This window comes from Equus quagga, chromosome 1, assembly GCF_021613505.1.
Source record: "Equus quagga isolate Etosha38 chromosome 1, UCLA_HA_Equagga_1.0, whole genome shotgun sequence".
NCBI classification, from domain to species: domain Eukaryota; kingdom Metazoa; phylum Chordata; class Mammalia; order Perissodactyla; family Equidae; genus Equus; species Equus quagga.
In genome coordinates, this window is record NC_060267.1 from 61,391,681 (window position 1) to 61,412,246 (window position 20,566).

Below are 20,566 nucleotides of genomic sequence, written 5' to 3' on the forward strand. Positions count from 1 at the left end.
CGCTGGCGGTCGGCCTGCAGCTTACTATGTGTCCTTGGGCAAGTCCCTCTCCCTCTGGAGCCTCAGGTTCCCCACCTGTAAAATGAGGCTCTTGGGTTTGGATGACCCCAAAGATCCTTTGCTGCACTGACGTCTGAATGTGCCAGGGTCCCACAGTCACTCCTGTAACTCTGTCCCATTTAAGCCCAGGCTGACGCCTGCTGAATACAAGACTGGCAGGGGTTGCGGGGAGCTCGGGGTCCACGGCTCCCACCGCTGGGCCTGAGGCTGGCACGGGCCCGGCACTCCCACGGAGCTGGTGTTTCACTGAGCCCGGTGGAGGTCACAGCATGTGGGGGAGGTGACAGCAGCAGTGGGTTGACTGCCGTCCTGAGGTGAGGACTCCACCTGCAGACCCGCCTCCTTGAGGTGCTGGAGGAGAGCAGGCTGCGTTCCCTCGGGACTCCGGCCCACATGCTCAGCTCTCTGCTCCTGCTGCCCCCAGAGGCTGCTCTGCCAGGAGAGACTAGGAAGGTGGGAGCAGGCTGAGGGGCGGCCCCACAGAAGGCTGGCCTAAGTCCCTCTGGTCCATTGCTCCCTGCCTTGGTCCTTCACGAAGTGGCCAGAGCATCGCCTTCCACGCACAGGACACACAGGAGGCAGAGAGTTCTGGAGGCGGGGCCTGGACCGGCACCCAGACCCTCCGCAACCGTCCCCCACGCCTCCAGGGCCCGGCACACAGAGTGCGCAGTGGATGTTGCTTCCTCTCCCTGCCTTCTTCCAATTCGAGAAGAATCAAGAGAAAGCGCTCAGAGAGGTGAACACCACATCAACAAACAGTAAGAGGGCCACAGAAGGAGGCATCTGTACCCCAAATCCTAAGACACACAGGGCACTAGGCCTCAAATTGAGGGGTAGCTCCCACCCTGCTCCTGGCCGCCCTCATGCATTCTGCAGCACGGTGTGCCCCTGCTCACGTGCCTGCCTGTGCGGGTCGGACGGGGCAGCCCACAGAGCTGCTCTTCTGTCTTGGGACCGTCCTCCTGAGCCGGAAGGACCCACATGGGGTGTTTCTCCTCTGCTTGCAATCTCCCCAGCACCGGGCCCAGGCCTGGGGTCTGTCTAAGATAGCTGATATCTGATAACCATTTGTTCTTTAAAGATGCCCCAAGTATTATCCTGGCGAAAACAGGCCCTTAGGATACTGCCCACCCAGCCACATTCTTCTGGGCCCCCACACAATTGCTTTGGTAAGGTTTTGTCATCAAGGGCCAATAGGAAAACAGCCACAGAGGGAAAGTCTCTGTATTTCCTATAAACCTGCCACACAGACCAGGGCTCTTTATGCTGCTTCCAAACCCAAAACTAAGATTTCCCCGTGTGGGGCCAGGGATAATTTTGTCTCTAATGATCTAGTCTGCCCCCTCTACCAGATAATGAAAACAAGGTGAACCAGCCTGTTTCTCTTACTGCCCTGGCTGCTGGGAAGCTCCAAATTAAGTTTTCTATCTCAATGCTGCATCAGAAATTCCCAATAGAAGCTTCCCCTCTCTTCTCCTTATTTACTCCTTAGTCCCTATCCTGGTTACCTATCCTTGGTACCCTGGTGTCTGGACCTCCACTGTGTCCCACGAGATTCTTCCTGATGGAGGTGAAACAGGAAGTGCTCAACTGCAGTGAAGATTCAACACAGCGCTGCGCGAACCACCATCTTGAAAGCACAAACCTTCCCCTGTGAGGCTGGCTGGGGACGGCCCAGGAGCACCTTCTCTACCTCCGTGTGGCTCTGCTTACCTGTCATGATCCTCTGGGCCTCATAGGGCTCCATGTAGCCGGCACTCTCCCCCTTTCCCGCTTTGCTCTTGGGATCATTCTTGGCATCAAAGGGATCCGAGTAGTCATCAGCGATGGTCACCTGCAGGAGGAAGGTGGCAGGGGTGAGTCCACCTTTGGTGTTCTGCTTCACTCCTGTTCACAGCCAGGGTTTGCTCCAAACAACATAATACGGAGCCTGTGCCATACCAGCACGGAGGCAGGCGGGGGCAGGAATCAGAGCTGGGGCGCACCTTCAGGGAGCTCCAATTCTTGTGGGATGACAAAAGGACCCACACTGGCAGTGCTCCATGGCAAGGTGGGGGCCTCTGAGCCTGTGCACGTGGTGTGGCCACTCTGGGCAAAGCACAATGAGAAGAGAAGGGAATCTGGGCAGCGAAGCACAGAGGCAAGAACCTGGAGGGGGTCTTCGGGGAATGTGAGTTGCTCAATTTAATGGAATGGAAATGGCGGAAAGTTGGAAAGGAGATCGCAGGAAGCCTAGAAATGCTGACGTGCTCCTGGTGCTGGCCGAGGCATAGAAGAGCTTGTCTAGAGATAATTATGCTCAGCATTCCATTTTCGCCAAATCTGGAACACAACTATGCCTTGGGTAATGAGACAACAATTTGGTGAGATCAACACACTGCAAAGATGCCTGTGGCCCCAGAGAGGCCCAGTGAAAACAGAAAAGCAGCTCAGGGATGGAAGGACAGACCCCCAGGGCCAGAAAGGGGTGGGAGACCCTTCTAGAACAGACGGGGAGACTGAGGCCCAGAGGGGACAGGGGCTCAACCAAGATCCCCAGCCAGACCCTCTGCCTCCCAGGCCCTTCCCCGCCTCCTCACTTGTCTGTATTGCAGAAAACAGCAAAGTTTCACAACAAACAGCCAGAGCGAGTCACCTGGGGCTAGACGGTGGGGGCAGGGAGAGAATCTGGGATTTGAACACTTCAAAGTTCCATGTTTTCCCTGGAGAAGGATAAAAATTCTCAGTTGGAGGCTGAGTAAAAATGGCAACTTCTCCTCCCATTCCTTACTTCCTAACCTTCATGAGGGGCACACTTACCAGAGGGGAGGGACCGGAACCCACCCACGCCATTCCCCTTCAACTCCTCCCCGCTCCCCAACAACTGGCTGTGATTCTGTCCAGGGATCTGCCCCCTGGTCTCACATGTGACAGAGGGCCAGTCCTCAGCCTCCCGGCCAGGGCCAGGCGGCTGCCTCTCCCGAGGGGGGTAGGTTAGCATTTCTCCCAACCCTTGGGGTTATGTGAATTGTTATTTAAATTGTGGGTTTAATTAGAAACCACAGGAGCCTCTTCTCTCTTCCAGTTCCTGGAATGTAAGGCATTGGAGGGGCCTGTAAACCCAGGGGAAGGAAAAATCCCGCTTTGTCTGCCCAGAAAGCTGCAGTTTGTAGCAGCAGCCCTGGCAGGGAGAGCCACTGACCTCCAGCTGCCGGGAATGTGATGCCCGTGGAGGGACAGCAGGCAGCAGCCCGGTCACTGGCGTGTGGCCGGGACCTGACAGAAGGCACAGCACACAGCGGTCACTGTTCCCAGAACAAGAGCCAGCTTGTCAATGACAGACCCAAGCCTGAAGCACCCAGCAGCTGAGCATGCATGCCCGGCCACCCCCGCTCCAGCAGCCAGCGCTCCAGCACGGCTTCACCTGGGCTCCAAGGCCCAGCAGGGCAGCTTCCAGATGCTGACGTTGTAATCATGGCCTTTCTTGAGACTTACTGAGCTCAAATGACACGAGGCAGGGGAAAGCCAGGGGTATGGGAGAGGTCGGCCTGGCAACGTCTTTCATTTGATATTCCTACTCTACCATTTGCAAAACACATTAGGGAGAAAATTATACACACGAACCACTGTCAAACAGAACAGCCCAGACTCTGATCTGGTGGAGGGTTTTGTATCTCAGAGTTCAAGGGAGCAGAAATCCAAATGGAGAGAGCGAGGAACCTGCTGTGGATGACATCTAATCTCATTTCCCTCATCCGGGACTTCTTTACCGTCTCTTTTCCACGTGAACATCCTCCATCTATTCTGTAGTGGGGAAGGGAGCAAATATTTCCCCAGGAAAACAAAATCATTTAGGGAGAGGGCAGGGGAGGGAGTCTCCATAATCTGGAAATCAACATTCCAGCTCCTCTCGGAAGTGCTCTGTAATTTGCAAACACGGAGGCTTGCAGAATATAAACCAAATCTTTGTTCACCCAGGGACCTGAGCTCTGCAAGGCCTTTGGTTCAGCAGGCACTATCTGTATTTTCTAATTAAAATGAGATCTGAGCTTGGGCTCTCACAGGCCCCCAGCTGCCTGCCCTGCTTACTGCCATTTCAATCAGAATTTACAAATCCTAAAACCAGGAAAAGCCCCTGGTCTCTGCTGACATATGGTTCCAGTTACACCTGCTGACAGCTGAAAATCCTTCCGTTTAAGAAAAAAGTTTAGAATTCTATTAGTTTAAGAAGCAAATCGGAACGTTCCTAAAATGTATATTTAATCAATTTGCTTTCAAACTTCAAAGTGAGGTTAGCAGAGGGGAGGGAATCTGAGGTTTGAGCAATCTGAAACTTGCAAACACTCACTGAGCCATGTGATCTTTCACAAAATCATGTCCTGGCTTTTGGAGTAAAAATTTAACCAGGTGTTAGGAGAGTCGCGCGGGCAGTTAACCAGAGTGCTGGGTGACACACCATAGGCCCAGCCACAGGACTGGGCAGTGTGGCCTCACCCAAGCCGCCCTGGGCAGGGGGCTTGAGGGAAGGTGACCGACTTTCTGAGTTAAAAGAAAGGGAATGAGTTTCCCAGATGTGGGCTTGGATTCCTGCTGGGGTTGCTTTTGCTTTGCTTTTTAAAATGCCTCAGTTAGCGGACAAGTCCGTCAAATCTAATTGAACAATTAAACCACAAGGGAGCCAGCCAGGACTTCTCTGCAGGTCAGGCCATCTGGGCACACGAGAAGCTTCCCTTGATTTTGATCGTGAATTGACGAAGACCTGACAGGGCATCGGACCCCTTCACATGGCCTGCTTGTGCTCCCAGGGGCAGGCGCAGAGCTGAGAGGGGACAGGCCATGGCCCCGCCACTCCACTGTGGAGCTGAGCAGCAGCAGAAAGACGTGCCTAGCCAGCAGCCACGTGCGCTCTCCTGGCCCCCTAGAATGGGTGTGTTGGCCCATCTCCGAAAAAGGAGCAGAGCTATGGCTAAACCCCAGGCAAGCCTTTTCTTGTTTTCAAAGAAAACTGCAGACCCCAGGTCAGCCCAGTGCTCCTAAAGGACTTTCAAAGGCTCATAAAGCAGCGAAACCAGGGGTCCTTGAGAGACCTGATCCAACCTCCTCTTGTTCTGTGCATGGCCCATTGTAGCCCAGAGGGTTCTAGAAAGCCTCCAGGCCTGCTGCCTCCCTGACACGGCTCTGGGAGCCGGCTGCAGACTGGGAGTTGCCTGCACATGCCTCCTTTCTGTTTTGCGCACACTGCAGGGTGGAGCCGGTCCCTCCCTCCCAGCAGTCTCAGGCCGGGGTGTTTTCATCTTCGGGATTTAGCTCTGGGATAGGAAGTAGTCTTCCTGTTCACCCACAAAGGGAAGCACTAAAGGAGGGTGTTGCCACTTGGCCACACATCCATAAGGCTTTTGCAAGACAAGCTGCGCCTGTGTGGAGGACTGGGTCCTTGCCACATGCTCTCAGTGGAAAGGTAAATTGCAGAGCCACTTTGAAGGATAACTTTTGGCAGAATCCATTAATATCCAAAAAAGCAAATGGATTGACTCAGCAATTTCACTTCTCAGGATTTACTCCCAAATATGCATAAGGAGACATGGGCAAGGATGCTTACTGGAGCAAGTAATAACGAGAAACTGCAAGCACCTGCCACATCCATCAATGAGGGAATTGCTAAATAAACAGTACCTGGTCCATATTGTGGAATATTATGCAGCAGGTTAAAAAAAAAAGAGCAGTCACTCTATATGGACTAACATAGTTCTGCGTGACATAGCTTTGAATGGAAGAAAGCAGGTTGTAGAATGATAAACACAACATGATACTCAGTAATGAAAAATAAAACAGAAACCTCTATCTCTATTTAGTGTAAAGAAAAGGTCTGGGGAGATACACACTTCAAACTGACACCTCCTCTGGGACCGGGGACTGGAGTGGCTGGAGGAAATCAAAGGACACGTTTCTATAACGTTAAGACATTTTTCAAACAAAGAAAATTTATTAACGCATTAAATGCAAAGCTCAACTTTTGAAAGAGTACTCCTCGTCACAGGCTATTCTGATACAGTAGATGGCCGCTTCCCCAACTGGCCCTGAAGATAGGAACGGCCCAGGACGCTTGTTGAAAACAACAGATTCCTAGCCCCTGTTATCTGTATGTTTAATAAGCAACCCAGGTGATTCTTATTAGGAAAGTTTGAGAACTGTTAAGGCAGAGCCAGTCCCCTCCACCATCAATCTAAAGCTAAGCCGCCTAATATTACTCTAGAATTCCACTTTTCCCAGATATTTCTCAGCCCTGTTCATTAAAGTGATGAAAGAGTCGGTGTTCAATGCAGCTCTCTTGCTTTCTTCCCTGAAGGTCAATTGGAGTAAGAGATGACCCAACACGCCCTGCTCCATCTCCAGAATCTAAGATGTGGAGGCAATGGCATCCTCTGTGCAATCCTGAGGGCTGGCCCCAGATTGAGCAACGTGGCCTTGCCGTGCAGGGGCGGGGCACTACAGAGGCAGGGTCCTTCCCTGCCCCACGAGGGGCCCGGCAGAGGATGTGCAAGGCTCTCTGTTCTAACGCACAGACCCTCTCAGGCCAAGTCTCCCTGGCTCTCAGAAGCTTTCCTGAGGAGGAAAGGAGGGCTGGTGTGACTGTGGGGAGGAGCCACTGTCGAAACACAAGGGCATTCCTGCTAGAATCACTCAGACCTGCTGAAAAGGAGGGATGAGAGAGGTAGAGCAGCGGCCACCTTCCAGGAGCAGGGGAGCACACTGTCCCTGCCACCCCCCGGAGCCCTGCAGTCACCTCCACCTGCTCTGCTGCTTGTGGAAACCAGCATTGGGCTGCCCCAGCTCAGCTACCTACTGGATGAGGCAAGATAAGTCTCTGCTGTTCTCATCTCCCTGGAAAGTGAGGGGGCGGCACCCCATGGGGTCCTGGGTCCCTTCCAGGCCTGTGACTTCCTTCTGCTCTACTCCAAAGCACACTGCATGCACACCTCGGATTGCTCTACACGGTCCTAGTCGGACCACTTCCTCATCAATTCACCACTTAGACTGTACATTAGTTTTCTTAACATTTTGGGGCTGACAGATCTCTTTGGGAATCTGATAACGGATGAAGCTGTGGCTCCCTCCATCACACTGATATACGTCCGCAAAGTGTCGGGCGCATTTCAGAAAGGTCAGAAGCCCCAGGGTAAGACCAAGCCCCCTTGCATTCGAGCCACTTTAAAGAACAGCCGAGACAAGATGCACTCTTTGCCTTAGTGAGGCAGCGGGTGCCGGCTCGATCCTAATTCAACACACGTTATTCCCCTGGTTGAAATTGTATGGTGTGTGACTGGCCTGCTGTTTGGCTGTGTGGCGGGGCACTGTGAGAGGATGGCCTGGGGCGCTTTGTCTTGGCTTGCCAGCTTCAAACCCAGGGGCCACACAGCCCTCCAGAGCAGAGGCAACCTGGCCCTCTCCCTGATTCTGGGGGTCAGGAGGGCTCCTCAAAGGTGAGCAAATGGCCTGCAGGGCATGAGGTGGCAGTAGCAGCCAGAGTCCTGGTCCTCCTTTGGGAACCACTGTGACACAGGCCCTGACACGCCTGATGTCCCCACAATGGAGGCTCTGTTGCCATGCCGACCAAGAGATGGCATTAACAAACCAGGATCTGGAGGGCTTCAAATGACCAGGGGGCTCCCCAGGAAGAGGCAGTGGACAGATGTTCTGTACAGACCCAGAAACCACACAGAAGCAAGCTCAGTGAGCCAGGAAGGATATCTAGCAGTCAATAAAGGGACATGCTGCCTGGGAACCGGAGCTCCTGCCGTTTGGGCATCCGAGCAGAGGCTCTAAGGTGGGCATCTGCTTTGGGTGGAGGTCAGCTCACGGGGTACCACCCATCTAGGCTGTTTTCCTAGCACAGTTTCAGCTGCCCTGTGGCAGAACTCTGGCTTCAAGGAATGCCGAGGTGGGTGACTGTTTGCAGAAGCCCCAGTGTGACTGAGCCTGGCAATGCTCAAGGCTGACCAGTGGCAACTGGGCTGCAGCAGCTGCCTGGGGCTGTGCAAATACACAGAAAGGCAAGCAACACCGCAGAAAGGATACCACCAAGCAGGGACAGCCCAGACAACAGAGTTCTGGAGCAGAGCTAGCCTCTACCCTTGCTGAGTAATCCAGGCATCCTGCTTTATCTCTGAGCTTCAGTAATTCACCTGTGAAATGGGGCAAAATTGTCTGCCTTCTCAGCTTCACATGAATGCTGTGAGGAGCAAATTATGAGATGATTTGGGGACATGTCAGTAACTGATAAAGAAAAGGCCATGGGGGCACCTCCTAGGTGCCCAGGATTGAGCTAAGTGCTAGGGTCTCTGCCCACAAGAAGCTGAAAATCAAGGGGGGACACAAAGACCTGAGAAGAAACCCCATCCAGGCTCTAGCAGTCACACGGAGAAAACTGGCTGCAATGAGGCACGACAACAGCTGTCATATTTCTCAACCACACAAAGGAAAATGTTTGTGAACGATCCTTTTCCCCCTTTTATGCTTTGGATAAGCTGCACCTCCTAGTCTGGCACCTGGCCGAGAGGCAGAGACCCTCTCGGGACCCTGAGGGCCACTCGCCTGTGTGCTGGGAGCCAGGAGTGTGCTCCTGGCCCATGGCCCAAGTCCAGGGCTCCACAGAACCGGGCTGTAACACACGCAGGGCTGTGGGGCCCCCACGAGGAGAGACAGCAAGCCCTCCGGCTCGCCTCTCCGTCCCCGGCTTTGACCACCATCGACTCACTCTCCAATAAATCATTTCTGACATGGTCAGGAAATTAATTTGGGGAAGATTAATTAGCTACATTTACACATTCAGCCACGACTCCTGGAAATCAGATGGTGGGAGGGTACTCTTCCACACCGACCTAGGACTCATTCCCTGTCTCTGCTCGAAGGTCTGACCCAGCCATGCAGAGTCACCTCAAGTCCTAAGCCCTCTTTCATGCACAGACGTCCAGTGCTCTGCCCACCTGCCTCCAGTGGCAGGGAGCTCACGACTTCCTAATTCAGTCACTCGGGACAGGCGTCACTGCTAGCGCCGTTGTCCTCCACAGCCGCCACCCGGTTCTTTGTGCAGACCCTGGCTGTGTTGTAAATGCTTCTTTACAGACCAGCCAGTTAGCCGCTCCGCCTGTCAGGAGGCAAGGGGTGTTTCACAGTGGTCCCCACTGGTCTTTCCAGTCCTGCCCCGCCCGTGGCCACAGCTGCTTGCCTAGACACCTGCAGGCTCCAACTTGTCAAGAAAAATGCATTCCAAATTATAGCCTCTGTCAGCTCCTCTTGGGCAGCTTGCTCAGCCCCTCTCTCACTCACACACACCCCACCCTCCTTGAATTTAACCCCGTGGAGAAGGATGTGGTTCCAGGTGGGAGGCTGCTGGAGAGTAGCCCAGCTCAGCCCTGTTTACCCCAGAAACTCGCTGTTAAGTGGTAAGGACCGGCTTCTCGGCATCTCTCAAGCAGTGGGAGGTTCTATTTTGAATTCAGAAATAGCTCAATCCTAGAGTTTCTTAACTGCTCTCAGCCAGGGCCCACAAACAGAGAATTCAGTGCACCCCTCCCAAGGACAGAAGCACCCAGGCGTCTGCATGGTCATCACCTGTGAGATGAGAGCCAAAAGGGCCTGGGAGATGGTCTAGTTTGGCAGGTTTAAAACTTTTTTTTTCTTGAGGAAGATTAGCCCTGAGCTAACATCTGCTGCCACTCCTCCTCTTTTTGCTGAGGAAGACTGGCTCTGAGCTAACATCCATGCCCATCTTCCTCTACTTTATATGTGGGACGCCTGCCACAGCACAGCTTGCCAAGTGGTGCCATGTCCACATCCGGGATCCGAACTGGCGAACCCCGGGCCGCCAAAGCAGAATGTGCAAACTTAACTGCTGCACCACTGGGCCAGCCCCCAGGTCTCAAACTTTTTTTTTTTAATCTTTTTTTTTCCTTTTTCTCCCCAAAGCCCCCCGGTACATAGTTCTATGTTCTTAGTTGTGGGTCCTTCTAGTTGTGGCATGTGGGACGCCACCTCAACATGGCTTGATGAGTGGTACCATGTCTGCACCCAGGATTCGAACTGATGAAACAGTGGGCTGCCTGCAGCAGAGCGCGCGAACTTCACCACTTGGCCACGGGGCCAGCACCCCCCCAGGTCTCAAACTTTTATGTGTGTAATTTGTGCAAAGGAACTCTCATATGGAACCCCAACATGCCCCACTATCCAGAGTCTGAAAGGCATGAATTTCTTGGGGAGCAGGAGGCCCCAAGGATGGGGGTGAAGGTCAATGCCAAAAACAGGAACCAAATGTTTCCTAACTCCTGGGTCTACATTGTTTGTGCAAGACCTGTACGGCTATGATTTTTCTCTTAAAGTCTTAAACTCCTAAAATTTTCACGTCATATCCACCACAATTGCCTCTGTTGAAAAGCTGCCTAGTGGCCCTTGTAAGGCCCACCGCTCATGCCCGCAGACAGCTCCCTTTGGGAGGCGGGCCCAGGCCAGGCTCGGTCCACTTGGGATCACCCCATGAGCCTCCCTTCGTCCTCCCCTGAGCTCTGGCTCAGCACCGCCCAGCCCTCCTGCAAAGGTATCCTCCCCATCCACCTTCCTAGACAGTCTTTTCTCCTGTGCTTCCTGCTCAAGGCAGACAAGTGCTCCTCCTGGGCTTTGGGGCCACTGACTAGAAAAAGCTCTCAGACCAGCCCTGGATCAAGAAGAGTAAGATAGGTATTTTCTTCTTTCCCCTGCAGGGTACTAAGGCTGGAAGGGTAGGAGGACGCATCAGCAGGAGCAGGGACGTGGGATGGCTCTGGAAGTCATTTACCTCTCTATGCCTCAGCTTCCTCATCTATAAAGTGACAACAGAGTGAGGGCTAAATGAGCCAATATAAGTGACATACTTAAAACAGGACCCACAAACAGCTAGTGCTCAAGAGATGTCAGGTGCCATTTTGAGCATCTCAACCCATCTCATCTTACATTAGAGGAGACCGAGGCCTGGAGAGGGGAAGGGTCTGGTGGAGGTCACCTGGATATCCAGTAATAGACCGCTCATTAGCGGGGTGACAAAATCGGACCTCCACCAAACCCCAGCCACAGGAGAACCTCAGGCATTGAATGGCCTCTGTATCTATAGCCTGCCTCCAAAATCGGTTTCAGACGGCTGGATTCCAAGTCATTTTTCCGTTCCTGATAGGCCCAGCCCACCCGACATCCTCCTCCCCAAGAAGGGATGGGCACGCCTGCGGGCTTCTCCCGGTGCCTGACGTTCTGGACAGTAAGGACACCTTCTCCAGTGCACTCGCAGGAGAAGCATGCAAAGAAAGAGGGCAGGGCTGGGAGGCCAAAGGCTGTTACTGAGGGTTATGGTGCCCTTAAAAACCAGGCCTCGGTGCCCATGCAGGGCCTGGGAGTGAGCTGGCATGGCTGAGCCAGGGGGCTTCTCCTGCCAGCATGTGCTGTGTTCAGAGCTGAGGTTAAGGGAAGAAAGGGCTCGCACCTGGGGCAGCCCACGTGATCGGAGTCGGCACAGTGCGTTTCAATTACCAGTGACAGTGGCACAGGACCCTTACCAAGCAAATGGTCGCTTCTCTCCAAATGGGGCCCATTAGGATGATTCATGCGCATTTCCAACACAGGAGCTGCAAGGCAGGCCCGAGCGAGCATCTTTAAGACAAAAGCAGCACTGAACAGCTGCCCTCCCTAAGTCACTGCCCTTCTACTGAGGACGCGCGGCACCAGCTGTAATTACCTTCCCTGTATTTGAGGGCTCCCAATTATATTCAGCTTAATAGTGGGAGCTCAATAAATGGCGATTCACTTTTTAAAATAACGCCATCTTCTCAAATCCTCCAACAACCAAGCCTCGAAGAACTCTCTCTCACATGAAGTCCTCTAGGATAAGGAACTGTCCTGTACCCCAAAGCACTTTCTCTCCTAGGTACTCAGCACCGTCTAATATACAGGAAAGTGATTGGGGACAGAGCTCTGCACCGTCACACTGGCTGTATTACTGTCAATGGCTTGTTCAATCATATTTACCCCATGCTTACGACGTGCCAGGCAAGGAGCTCTGAGCTAGGATAGAGTGCGAGCAAAGGCAGGCCTGTTCACTGCCCTGGGGGAGCTTCCAGTCCCTGGGAGGACAGCGTGAATTAATCAGTTCACCTCTCCTGGGAGGGTGGGCATGGTTAAGGGCAGGAGGCACTCAGCTGGCATGTGCCAGGCACAGCAGTAAGCACATGGGTGAAGGTCCCTCTGCACCCTGCTCAGAATCGTGGCTACGTGTAGGCCTGTCTACTTCACCGAAGGTTCCGGGGCCGGTTCCTTGCGTACCGCAGCCGGGTCCTGGTGCACAGCAGGCCCACAAGCTGTGCTGGGCAGGCAGGCACACAGAGGGTGCTACTGGACTCACAGGCCGAGCTTCAGTACTACCCGGCTTCCACCAGCTGTGGGGCTCTGGGCATGTCTCCCGCCTACTCAGAGCCTGCACTCTCCCACCTTTACTGGGAAAACTTCTCCCCGGGGGAGGAGGAGACCGAGCCAACGGACCAACCAAGAGGGTAACACGATGGCTGGCACACTGTGTTGGCATTGGCGAGGGCACTGGAGAACACGGAAAGGATGCTGTTCTCATCTCTGAGATGCCACAGGCCATGTTCCTTAGTCTGGGTTTACCCAGACACAGACCCTAAAGCTGGGACGTAGGTCCAAGAAGCGGTTTACTGGGGAGCTGGTACCTAGGACAGGTGAGGAAATGGGCCGGGGAAGGGACGACAGCAGGAAAGCAGTACTCAAGCCAGCAACCAAGGTGGGCAACCAGAGCTTCATCCAACAGGGAAACTCTGGGGAACCATGCACAACCCACCCCTCAGAATTACTTTACCAAAGGTGAGGGAGCCAGGGGCCAGACAACAACTCCCTCCCAGGTGTCACCATGGGAGGCTCCCTTGGCCGCCAGCTCTGGCCTGCCTCACGTGTGCAGAAAGGGTGGCCGTCTCCATCCCAGGTTCTGCAAGAAGCCCTCAGGCAGAGATGTGGTTACAGCTAGCTGGGGAAGGCCAGACTGGCGAGGCAGGAGGGACCTGGTAGAGCCTGACAGCACCCGCTGTCTGGGGCCGGGCAGACCTCCCGGAGAGAGAGGCAGGTGAGTGAAAGGTCCCACCTGGTAAGTTTACCCCAACTGAAGGAATAGGAGGGCCAGTCAGATGGACCCGTACTCCTATCCCACTTGGCCCCCAGCCTACCCATGTCACTGCTCTCCTCTGAGTCTCAGTTTCCTTATCTGTGAAATGGGCAGAAGGGTCTCCCTGTCCCACCTCCCTCTCGGAGTTGCGAGCAGATAATGGCTTTGCAAATGCAATGAAGACTGCACAGAATCACGGCATCAGGCCATCCCCAGAAGCCACCCTCCCTAGTGCAGGCAGCCTCGCCCATGAAGCCCTGTGGGTCCAGGCCATGGTTCCACAAGGCAGATATCAAGTGGGCAGCTCCCTGAAGAAGCACCTGGACAAATCCAAATGGGAACCCCGATGAGCCTCTAGTCCCTGCAAAGGCCTACAATGTCAGCATGGCAGCTTCCGGGAGAGCCCAGAGCTGCTGGGCAGCCGGTGGGCTGGCGTACCACTTGAGTACCTGGGAAGGCCTTGCAGGGCACAGACCCCACCACGGCCAGCCAGTGTGTGGACAGGCCACAGCCCCTCATGACTGGCCAGTGGAGTATCAGAGCACCACAGTGTCCCCACTTCACCCACCCTGCAGCCGGGGATGCTGGCAACCTGTGCTGGCTCACAACCCGAGAAAGAGAGAAGCAAGCGGCCTTCAGTGACCTTTCCTGACATAACCTAAAATCGAATCTCCTCCTTATGTAGACATACACGGCTCAGGCCACAACCAGAAGTGCAGAAGGGAGCAAACTCTGAGGTGGCAATGTCGGTTCCAGGACGGGGTGTTACCTGAGGATGCCCACTATGCAGCCAGTAAAAGAGGTTAGGGAATTTTTATTGATTAAAAAAAAATCTTCTTGGCACTTCAGCAGTTGACAAAAATCAAGTTTCAAAACAGTACTTATACGGAAGATTCCATTTTTCTAAAATATAACACCCAAAAAAAGAAACGTGCTTATGTGCACAGAAAAAGGACTGGAAGGAAATAGAGTGAAACAGCACTCATTGACGTGCACACTTGCCCACTTCCTCCCTGTCACCTGCTGTTCCACGAGGCTCCTCTCTGATCAGGCCCTCCAATGCCTGGGAGAGGGATGGTGGACACAGGACCACTGAGCTTTCCAGGCTCAGGAACACATTCTTCCACATCTTCTCTGCTCCTGGAGCCTCCCCTCCACAGCCCTGGACCCCTTACTACGCACCACCCAGAGCTGCCTAATCTGTAAACATGTGAATGACTTCAGACTACCGCAGCCTTGGCCCTGAAAAGCCCAGGGTACTGCCTGAAGCTTTCAACACCACTGTGGTCCGATTGGCTCTGCCCATCTCCAATCCCCACACCCATTCCCAGCCTGACATAAAGAGTACAAGTAAATGCTGGATGAGTGGATGAGTTAATGAATCAACGGAGGGTCTGCTGAGCCATTTCTCTGCAGAGGAAGCCTGACACCCACGCTGACAAGGGGCCTCTTACGCTTATTGGGGCACCATAAACAAACACGTTTTCACTCAAACACTTGCACACCTCCTGGCTTGGCCACCTACTGGCTGCATGACCTTAGGCAAGCCACATGACTTACCTGACCTCTCTGTCCTTAGTGTTCCACTTATAAAGCGGGAATAATACTAAGATTTACCTTATGAGGTTGCTATGAGAAGTAAGCATGTCAATATTTGTGTAATGCTTAGAACCATGCATGGAGCACAAGGTAAGCATCATCTGAGTGTTTGGCACATATACACACACGCCTACCACGTGCACCTAGACACGCATGTTCATGCATGTCCATGAAGGTAGACGTGCCCATACTCCCAAGTGCTCCAGCAGGACATGGACCTTGAATTGTTTCTTTCCTGATGTGCTGTGAGGTCAGAAGTGTGCACTCTACCACAGCCAATGGGCACAGAGAGAAGGGCTGCAGTCTGCCCTAAACCAAAAAAGTCCAGTGAGCGAAGTCCAGCAAGGGCACTGACCAACAACCGTGGCCGCGAACCCTGGTCACCAACCCAGTGATCTGCCTGGCCCAGGCTCTTCCACACCAGCTGCTGCGCCCGTCAAAGAGCACCTGCCCCGCCTAACCCACCATGGACAGGCAGGGCCTGGGCTCCTGTGACAGGTGACCCCAGACCCACCAGTCCTCAAGGATGCACGACACCCCTCCCTGGAGACATGGAGCCACCAGAGCAAACACTTTTGGGTGAGATGGTAGAAAGATCCCAATTAAACAACGCTGCCCCACCTCCTTCCTCTAGGTGTCTAAGAGGCCGCACCTCTATAACCCCCCACTGGCTTCTCTCTCTAGCCTCCAGCTTCCTCACAAAGGGCTATGGCGAGGAAATGCTCTAAGGGAGCCCTTTTAAAGGCCCAATGCCCCTCATCTCTTGGGTTAAGGAGGACAGGCTCTTATTTGAAATGCCAGGACTTCAGGGATACTGACATTTATGGCACCCAGGGCAAGCTGCATGGGCATGTGGCCTGTGCAGTTACACGGGCTCTGTACTTGGTTTAATGCTCTGTTGTCACCATCTTGAAATTATTAATAATTTTTGAATGAGGAGCCCCCACACTTTATTTTGCATTGGGTGAGCCCCACAAATTACGTAGCTGATTCTGATGGTCCTCCACATCCAGAAGTTTCTATGGGGAGCTTGAGGCCCAAACTCTAATCCTCTCCTCTCTCCAGCTGGGCACCTAAATTAGCTCAGTCGCACTCCCTGTGAGGAACTCAGTTTCCCATCTGTAAAATGGGAAGGGCAACATGGGTCTTTAGGGCCAGACCTCCGGATTTCACTGTAATTACAGAACAGAGGAGGGGAAACGACACAGGATCACAACACTAAAAGAAATGCAACTGCCATTTGTGCTCACCGACATTTTCTAAAGGAAAGAATAGTAACAATAAACCGTGAAAGGAAATTGAGAGTAAAGGACAGTCCTTTAAAATGAAAGAATTTAGCTTCATGAAAAGCTCCCTAACTTTTCACCTCTCTATTCCACCGGAGATCACTATGTTTTTAGAGGGAGCACTGGGCCACGTGGGCATGTCAGTCCTTCCAACATTTTAAAAACCACACTGTCCTATGGGTTTCAATGGTCTGGCGCATCCACCACTTAAGGGCGCTGGCTTTCCCTGCTCCTCTCCCTTCCCAGTGTCCCTCTCACTCCATGGCCACGTCTCGACTACCACCTAGGACTCGTCTCTATGAAACACCAACACAGCGCTTGACGGCAGCCTCATGAATCAGGTGCAAGTGGCCCCCATTTATTAAGGCACACTGTAAAATCTCCTTCCTAAGGGAAGGTCATAAAACACACATGCTCTCCTTAGAGGGAGGCAAAGGCATCTTGAGCCAAATCCCAGACTTAGCAATTTCGAGAGCGCACACTTTGATCCACTGTTGCTGCGTTAACCAAGTGATCGGAGGCCCGGCCCCTCACTGCTAACGCAGCTGTCACAGACATCCCAGCCCACCACCAGCTTCCTCTCTTCACACACTTCTCTGCCGAGACCCAAGGCCATGCGTGACTCACAGGGACTGCCTCCTGGAGGCCAGGACCTGAGACCCTCAGACCAGACCCCCAGGAGCCTGAGCGTTCCCGAGGATTAGAGCTGGCAGGAGGCCTGGAAGCGACGCTGATGGTGGAAAGACTATCGGCACTCGACTGCGTGCTTCTGCATACATTGTCTCGTTTCATCTTCCTGATTACAACATTTCCAGATGAGAAAATCAAAGCTCAGAGAGGTTGAGCAGATTCCCCAAGGCCTCAGAGCACACAAGGCAATGCAGGTTTCAACCTGGCCAGCCTCACACCATAACTTCGGCTCTTCTATGCTCCTGCCTGAGCTTCTATATCCTGGGTTCCTTCCCGACAGTAGGAGGAAATCTCTGAAGAGAGGCTTGAAAGGAAGAGGAGAAAGCTCTGCCAATTTAGCTCAGAGGTGCCAAGCTGGGCCAGGGCCACCCCGACACTACCTTCGCCAGCTGGGTGCTGGAAGTCTCCCTTCCTCGTCCTCAGCAGCCCCTGCCTGGGAAACATCTGGGGCAGCAGCCGCTTCTGCCCACAGCCTGTGCTCCGTGCTGGGATTTCAGCAATTACCTCCTTCCACCCCTACTGCTTCATCCTTCCTGCCTGGGGGATCCCACCTCCTCCCATTCCCCCAACCCTCCACCAAGAACAGCGCAGTGCGGCGCAGCTGCGCCCTCACATCCGAGGGAACAGCACCAGCGCTGCTCTGGAGATGTCCACAGCAGCCACGAGGCAGCGCAGAGGCCCCAAACCTGTGCACAGGGAAGTATCACTCAGCATAGGGGGGAACTGAGATCTAGAAAGGGAACCTGAACGTCGGCCCATTTCATTAACAAGAGTTCATACTTGGACAGTGCCCAGCATGCAGCAAATTTTTTTATTTTCAAAGATGACTGTACAGCGAGTCTTGTTTTGCTCCACGTAAAGTGAGAGGGAATTTTATGGTAGAGCTGGTTCATTCTTCACCTTGTTAGGGTAAGCCCAGCTGGATTTGAAAAATCCAAGTGTCCATACACACAGTGAGGACCGGAGAAACAGAAGATGTTCCGTCTGTAGAGGAGGCAGCCCCGGGGTCAGGGCAGCCAGCTTGAAATCCCTCGCAGCCCAGAGGTGGTGGCGATGGTGGCTGAGAGGGGTCTAGGGATAACTCAAAGCAGCGCTCTCCTAAGATAAAAGTGATCACCTCATTGCCTTTCTGGGTGCCTCATCATGTCCACTTCTTGGGGATGACACTGGTGACTTTGGCCACCTGACTGGGGGATGGGGTCCTTTCAATCCACAGACCCCAAGACAATGCACTCCCTGGAGACACTTAAACCAAGGCCTCAGAGGACCAGCCATTTGGAAGAGCTTAGACTGGGTCCATCTGAGCAATCTGGCTACACTCCCCTTCTCGCCACACTTCTGCCATGCCCACCTGCCGACCTGTGGGCAACAGGTCTAAACAGATGGCCCGAGCTCTCCATCCATCCTGGGCCCCCTAACTGGAGCTGTCATGGCCACAGCATCTCGGGCTTATGGACTGGCCTGGGCGGGCTGCACAGTTCCTGCCGCCCTCCCCGCAGCCCTGGCCAGGCGAGTCTGCTTGGTGAGTAAGAAAGGGAGGGCCCTGAAAGGCTGCCCACAGCCTTTTCTACCCAAGACAAATCTGCTGTAAAATACCCTCCCCAGAACCACCTCCGGGACTTAAGAACGGGAGAGGTGGCTTGGGTTTTAAATAGAAAACTGGATTCCCACTCACGAACTCCTCAAACTATGGGCACCTAACAGGTAAAACAGGTTCCGCCATTGGTTAACGAGCTGGGGTAATAATGGGGCTCACCTTTCACCATTAAATATACCAGCCTTGTTCCCGGCCTGGCATGTCATGTCCCCGGGGTCCATGAAGCTCTCTCACGACCACTCTTCCCATCTGCCTAGTGAGGGGGCTGGGTGCTTGCCTGTCGCCCCGGGAACAGGCCAGGCAGGGACAGAGCCCTTTAGGAAGTCCACTGACACTCCAGAGAGCCAACTGCGGGTGGGCACGAGAGAGAAATAACATCAACTTGCCATAGGTGTGCAAGACCCCAGGGGTCTTGGCTGCCTGACACCTTTATTTAAGTGATGCTGTGCTCACATGGTCTAACATAGCTCCCCAAAAGCCAATCTGTCCAGTGGCTGTGTTGACAGTGGTGTGACCACCTGGTGACTTCCACCACTAGGGAGGACACAGTCTCTCTTCAGTCTGCACAAGTCTGAGGGCCCCTGGAAAGGCACGTTCCGCTCTGGGCCCTGCACTTTAATTAGGAGCTGCCACCAGGATGACAGAGCCGAGACTCCATGTCTGCAGAGCACAAATGCAGAGACCAAGGCACATGTCCATTCTGGAGAAGATTCAGGGGTGCGTGCATGTGGTGCAGGACAGGTGGTTAATTCCTGGAAAAGCACATAGGACATGTTCTGTTGGGTCGGTGAGGACAGACCGAGGACCATCCAGCAGAGGTTACGGAAAAGATTCCAACTCAATTTTAGCAAGAATGTTTGATCAGACAGAGCTGTTCAAAATAAAACAGGGCATTTTTGGAGGTAGGGAGCGCCCTGCCACAGGGATCTCCAGACAGAACCTGGCTGAGCACTCGGCCAGCAGAAGGACTGGACTAAGATCCTTTGCCACTGGAAACTCTGTGTTCCTCCTGAGATTTTTATGGTGTCGCAAAGCATGGGACTGAGGGTGGCGGGCAGTGTTGAAGGGGTTGGTCCATCTCTCTTACTTCTGCAAGAAGCTCCCAAGCCTTCCAGGTTTTAGGGCCCACAGGGTGCTGCTCCACAATACAACCGGCTTGCTTCCCACAAGCGTGTGAGGGTGGGAGGCTAGATAGGCCTGCCCTGAGAGAGGGGCGTCACCATCCAGGTGGAGACGCCGCCCAGGGAGTGGGTGTGAGCTCTGCATCTCCAGGTGGGACTCGGGCACTCAGCAGGGGAAGGGCCTCAGCCCAAGCCAAGATGGGGCCTCTTCCCCCAACAGCCTCTGAAGGCTGGGTGCAATGGAAGCAGCACAGAATCAGACCCAAACCACGTCTGTCGTAGAATTCAGCAATGCCGTGGTGGGCTAGATCCTGGGGACAGAAGGACAAACACAGCTCAGGGTCTGTCCTCAAGGAAGGGAGAGTCTAGCGAGAAAGGTCAGTAAATTTCTTCTATAAAGAGCCAAATAATAAATATTTTGGTTTGCAGGCCATACAGTCTCTGGGGCAACCAGTCAACTCAGCTGCCACTGTAATGCAAAAGCGGCCAAACCCACAACTAAATGAATGGGTGTGGCTGCGTGCCAATAAGACTTTATTAACAAAACAGGCAGCAGCTGGATTTGGCCCAAGGGCCGCAGTCTGCCCACCTCTGTCTAATCCAATGGTTCTCAGCAGGCTGCACATTAGAATCACCTAGAGAGCCTTTACAAAACACCAGCACCCAAGCTCCGCCCGGAACTCCAATTTAAGTGTCGGAGGTGGGGCCTGGGGTCAGCACTTCCTGAAAGCTCCCCTAGGTGACTGTGCCACGCAGGATCACTGTCTCCAGCAGAACAGAGGCACGTGTAATCCCTCTGTTATCCCACAATAGTCCACAGGATCTCACAGCCCAGCCCAGGGGAAGTGACTCGCTCAAAGTCATACAGTGAGTCAAGAGGGAAGGAACCCCGGTCCAGGAGCTCTCGCCTGCAGCACGCAGACACAGGGGGGGCCTATACTCCCATCCCAGACACAGGGGTCCCACAATCCCATCCCAGAGCTCTCACCTGCAGCACACAGACACAGGGGGGCCCGCACTCCCATCCCAGAGCTCTCACCTGCAG

General features: G+C 53.7%; 1 protein-coding gene across 1 annotated transcript in view; it reads right to left on the reverse strand.

Annotated features, from left to right (window-relative positions):
* The window catches only part of SHB (SH2 domain containing adaptor protein B), a 130,216-nt gene that overhangs the window by 81,502 nt on the left and 28,148 nt on the right, over positions 1 to 20,566 (reverse strand). Inside the window, exon 2 of the mRNA XM_046669655.1 lies at positions 1,774 to 1,894. Coding sequence (XP_046525611.1) covers positions 1,774 to 1,894 — 121 coding nt within the window. The remainder of the gene's footprint in view (positions 1 to 1,773; positions 1,895 to 20,566) is intronic.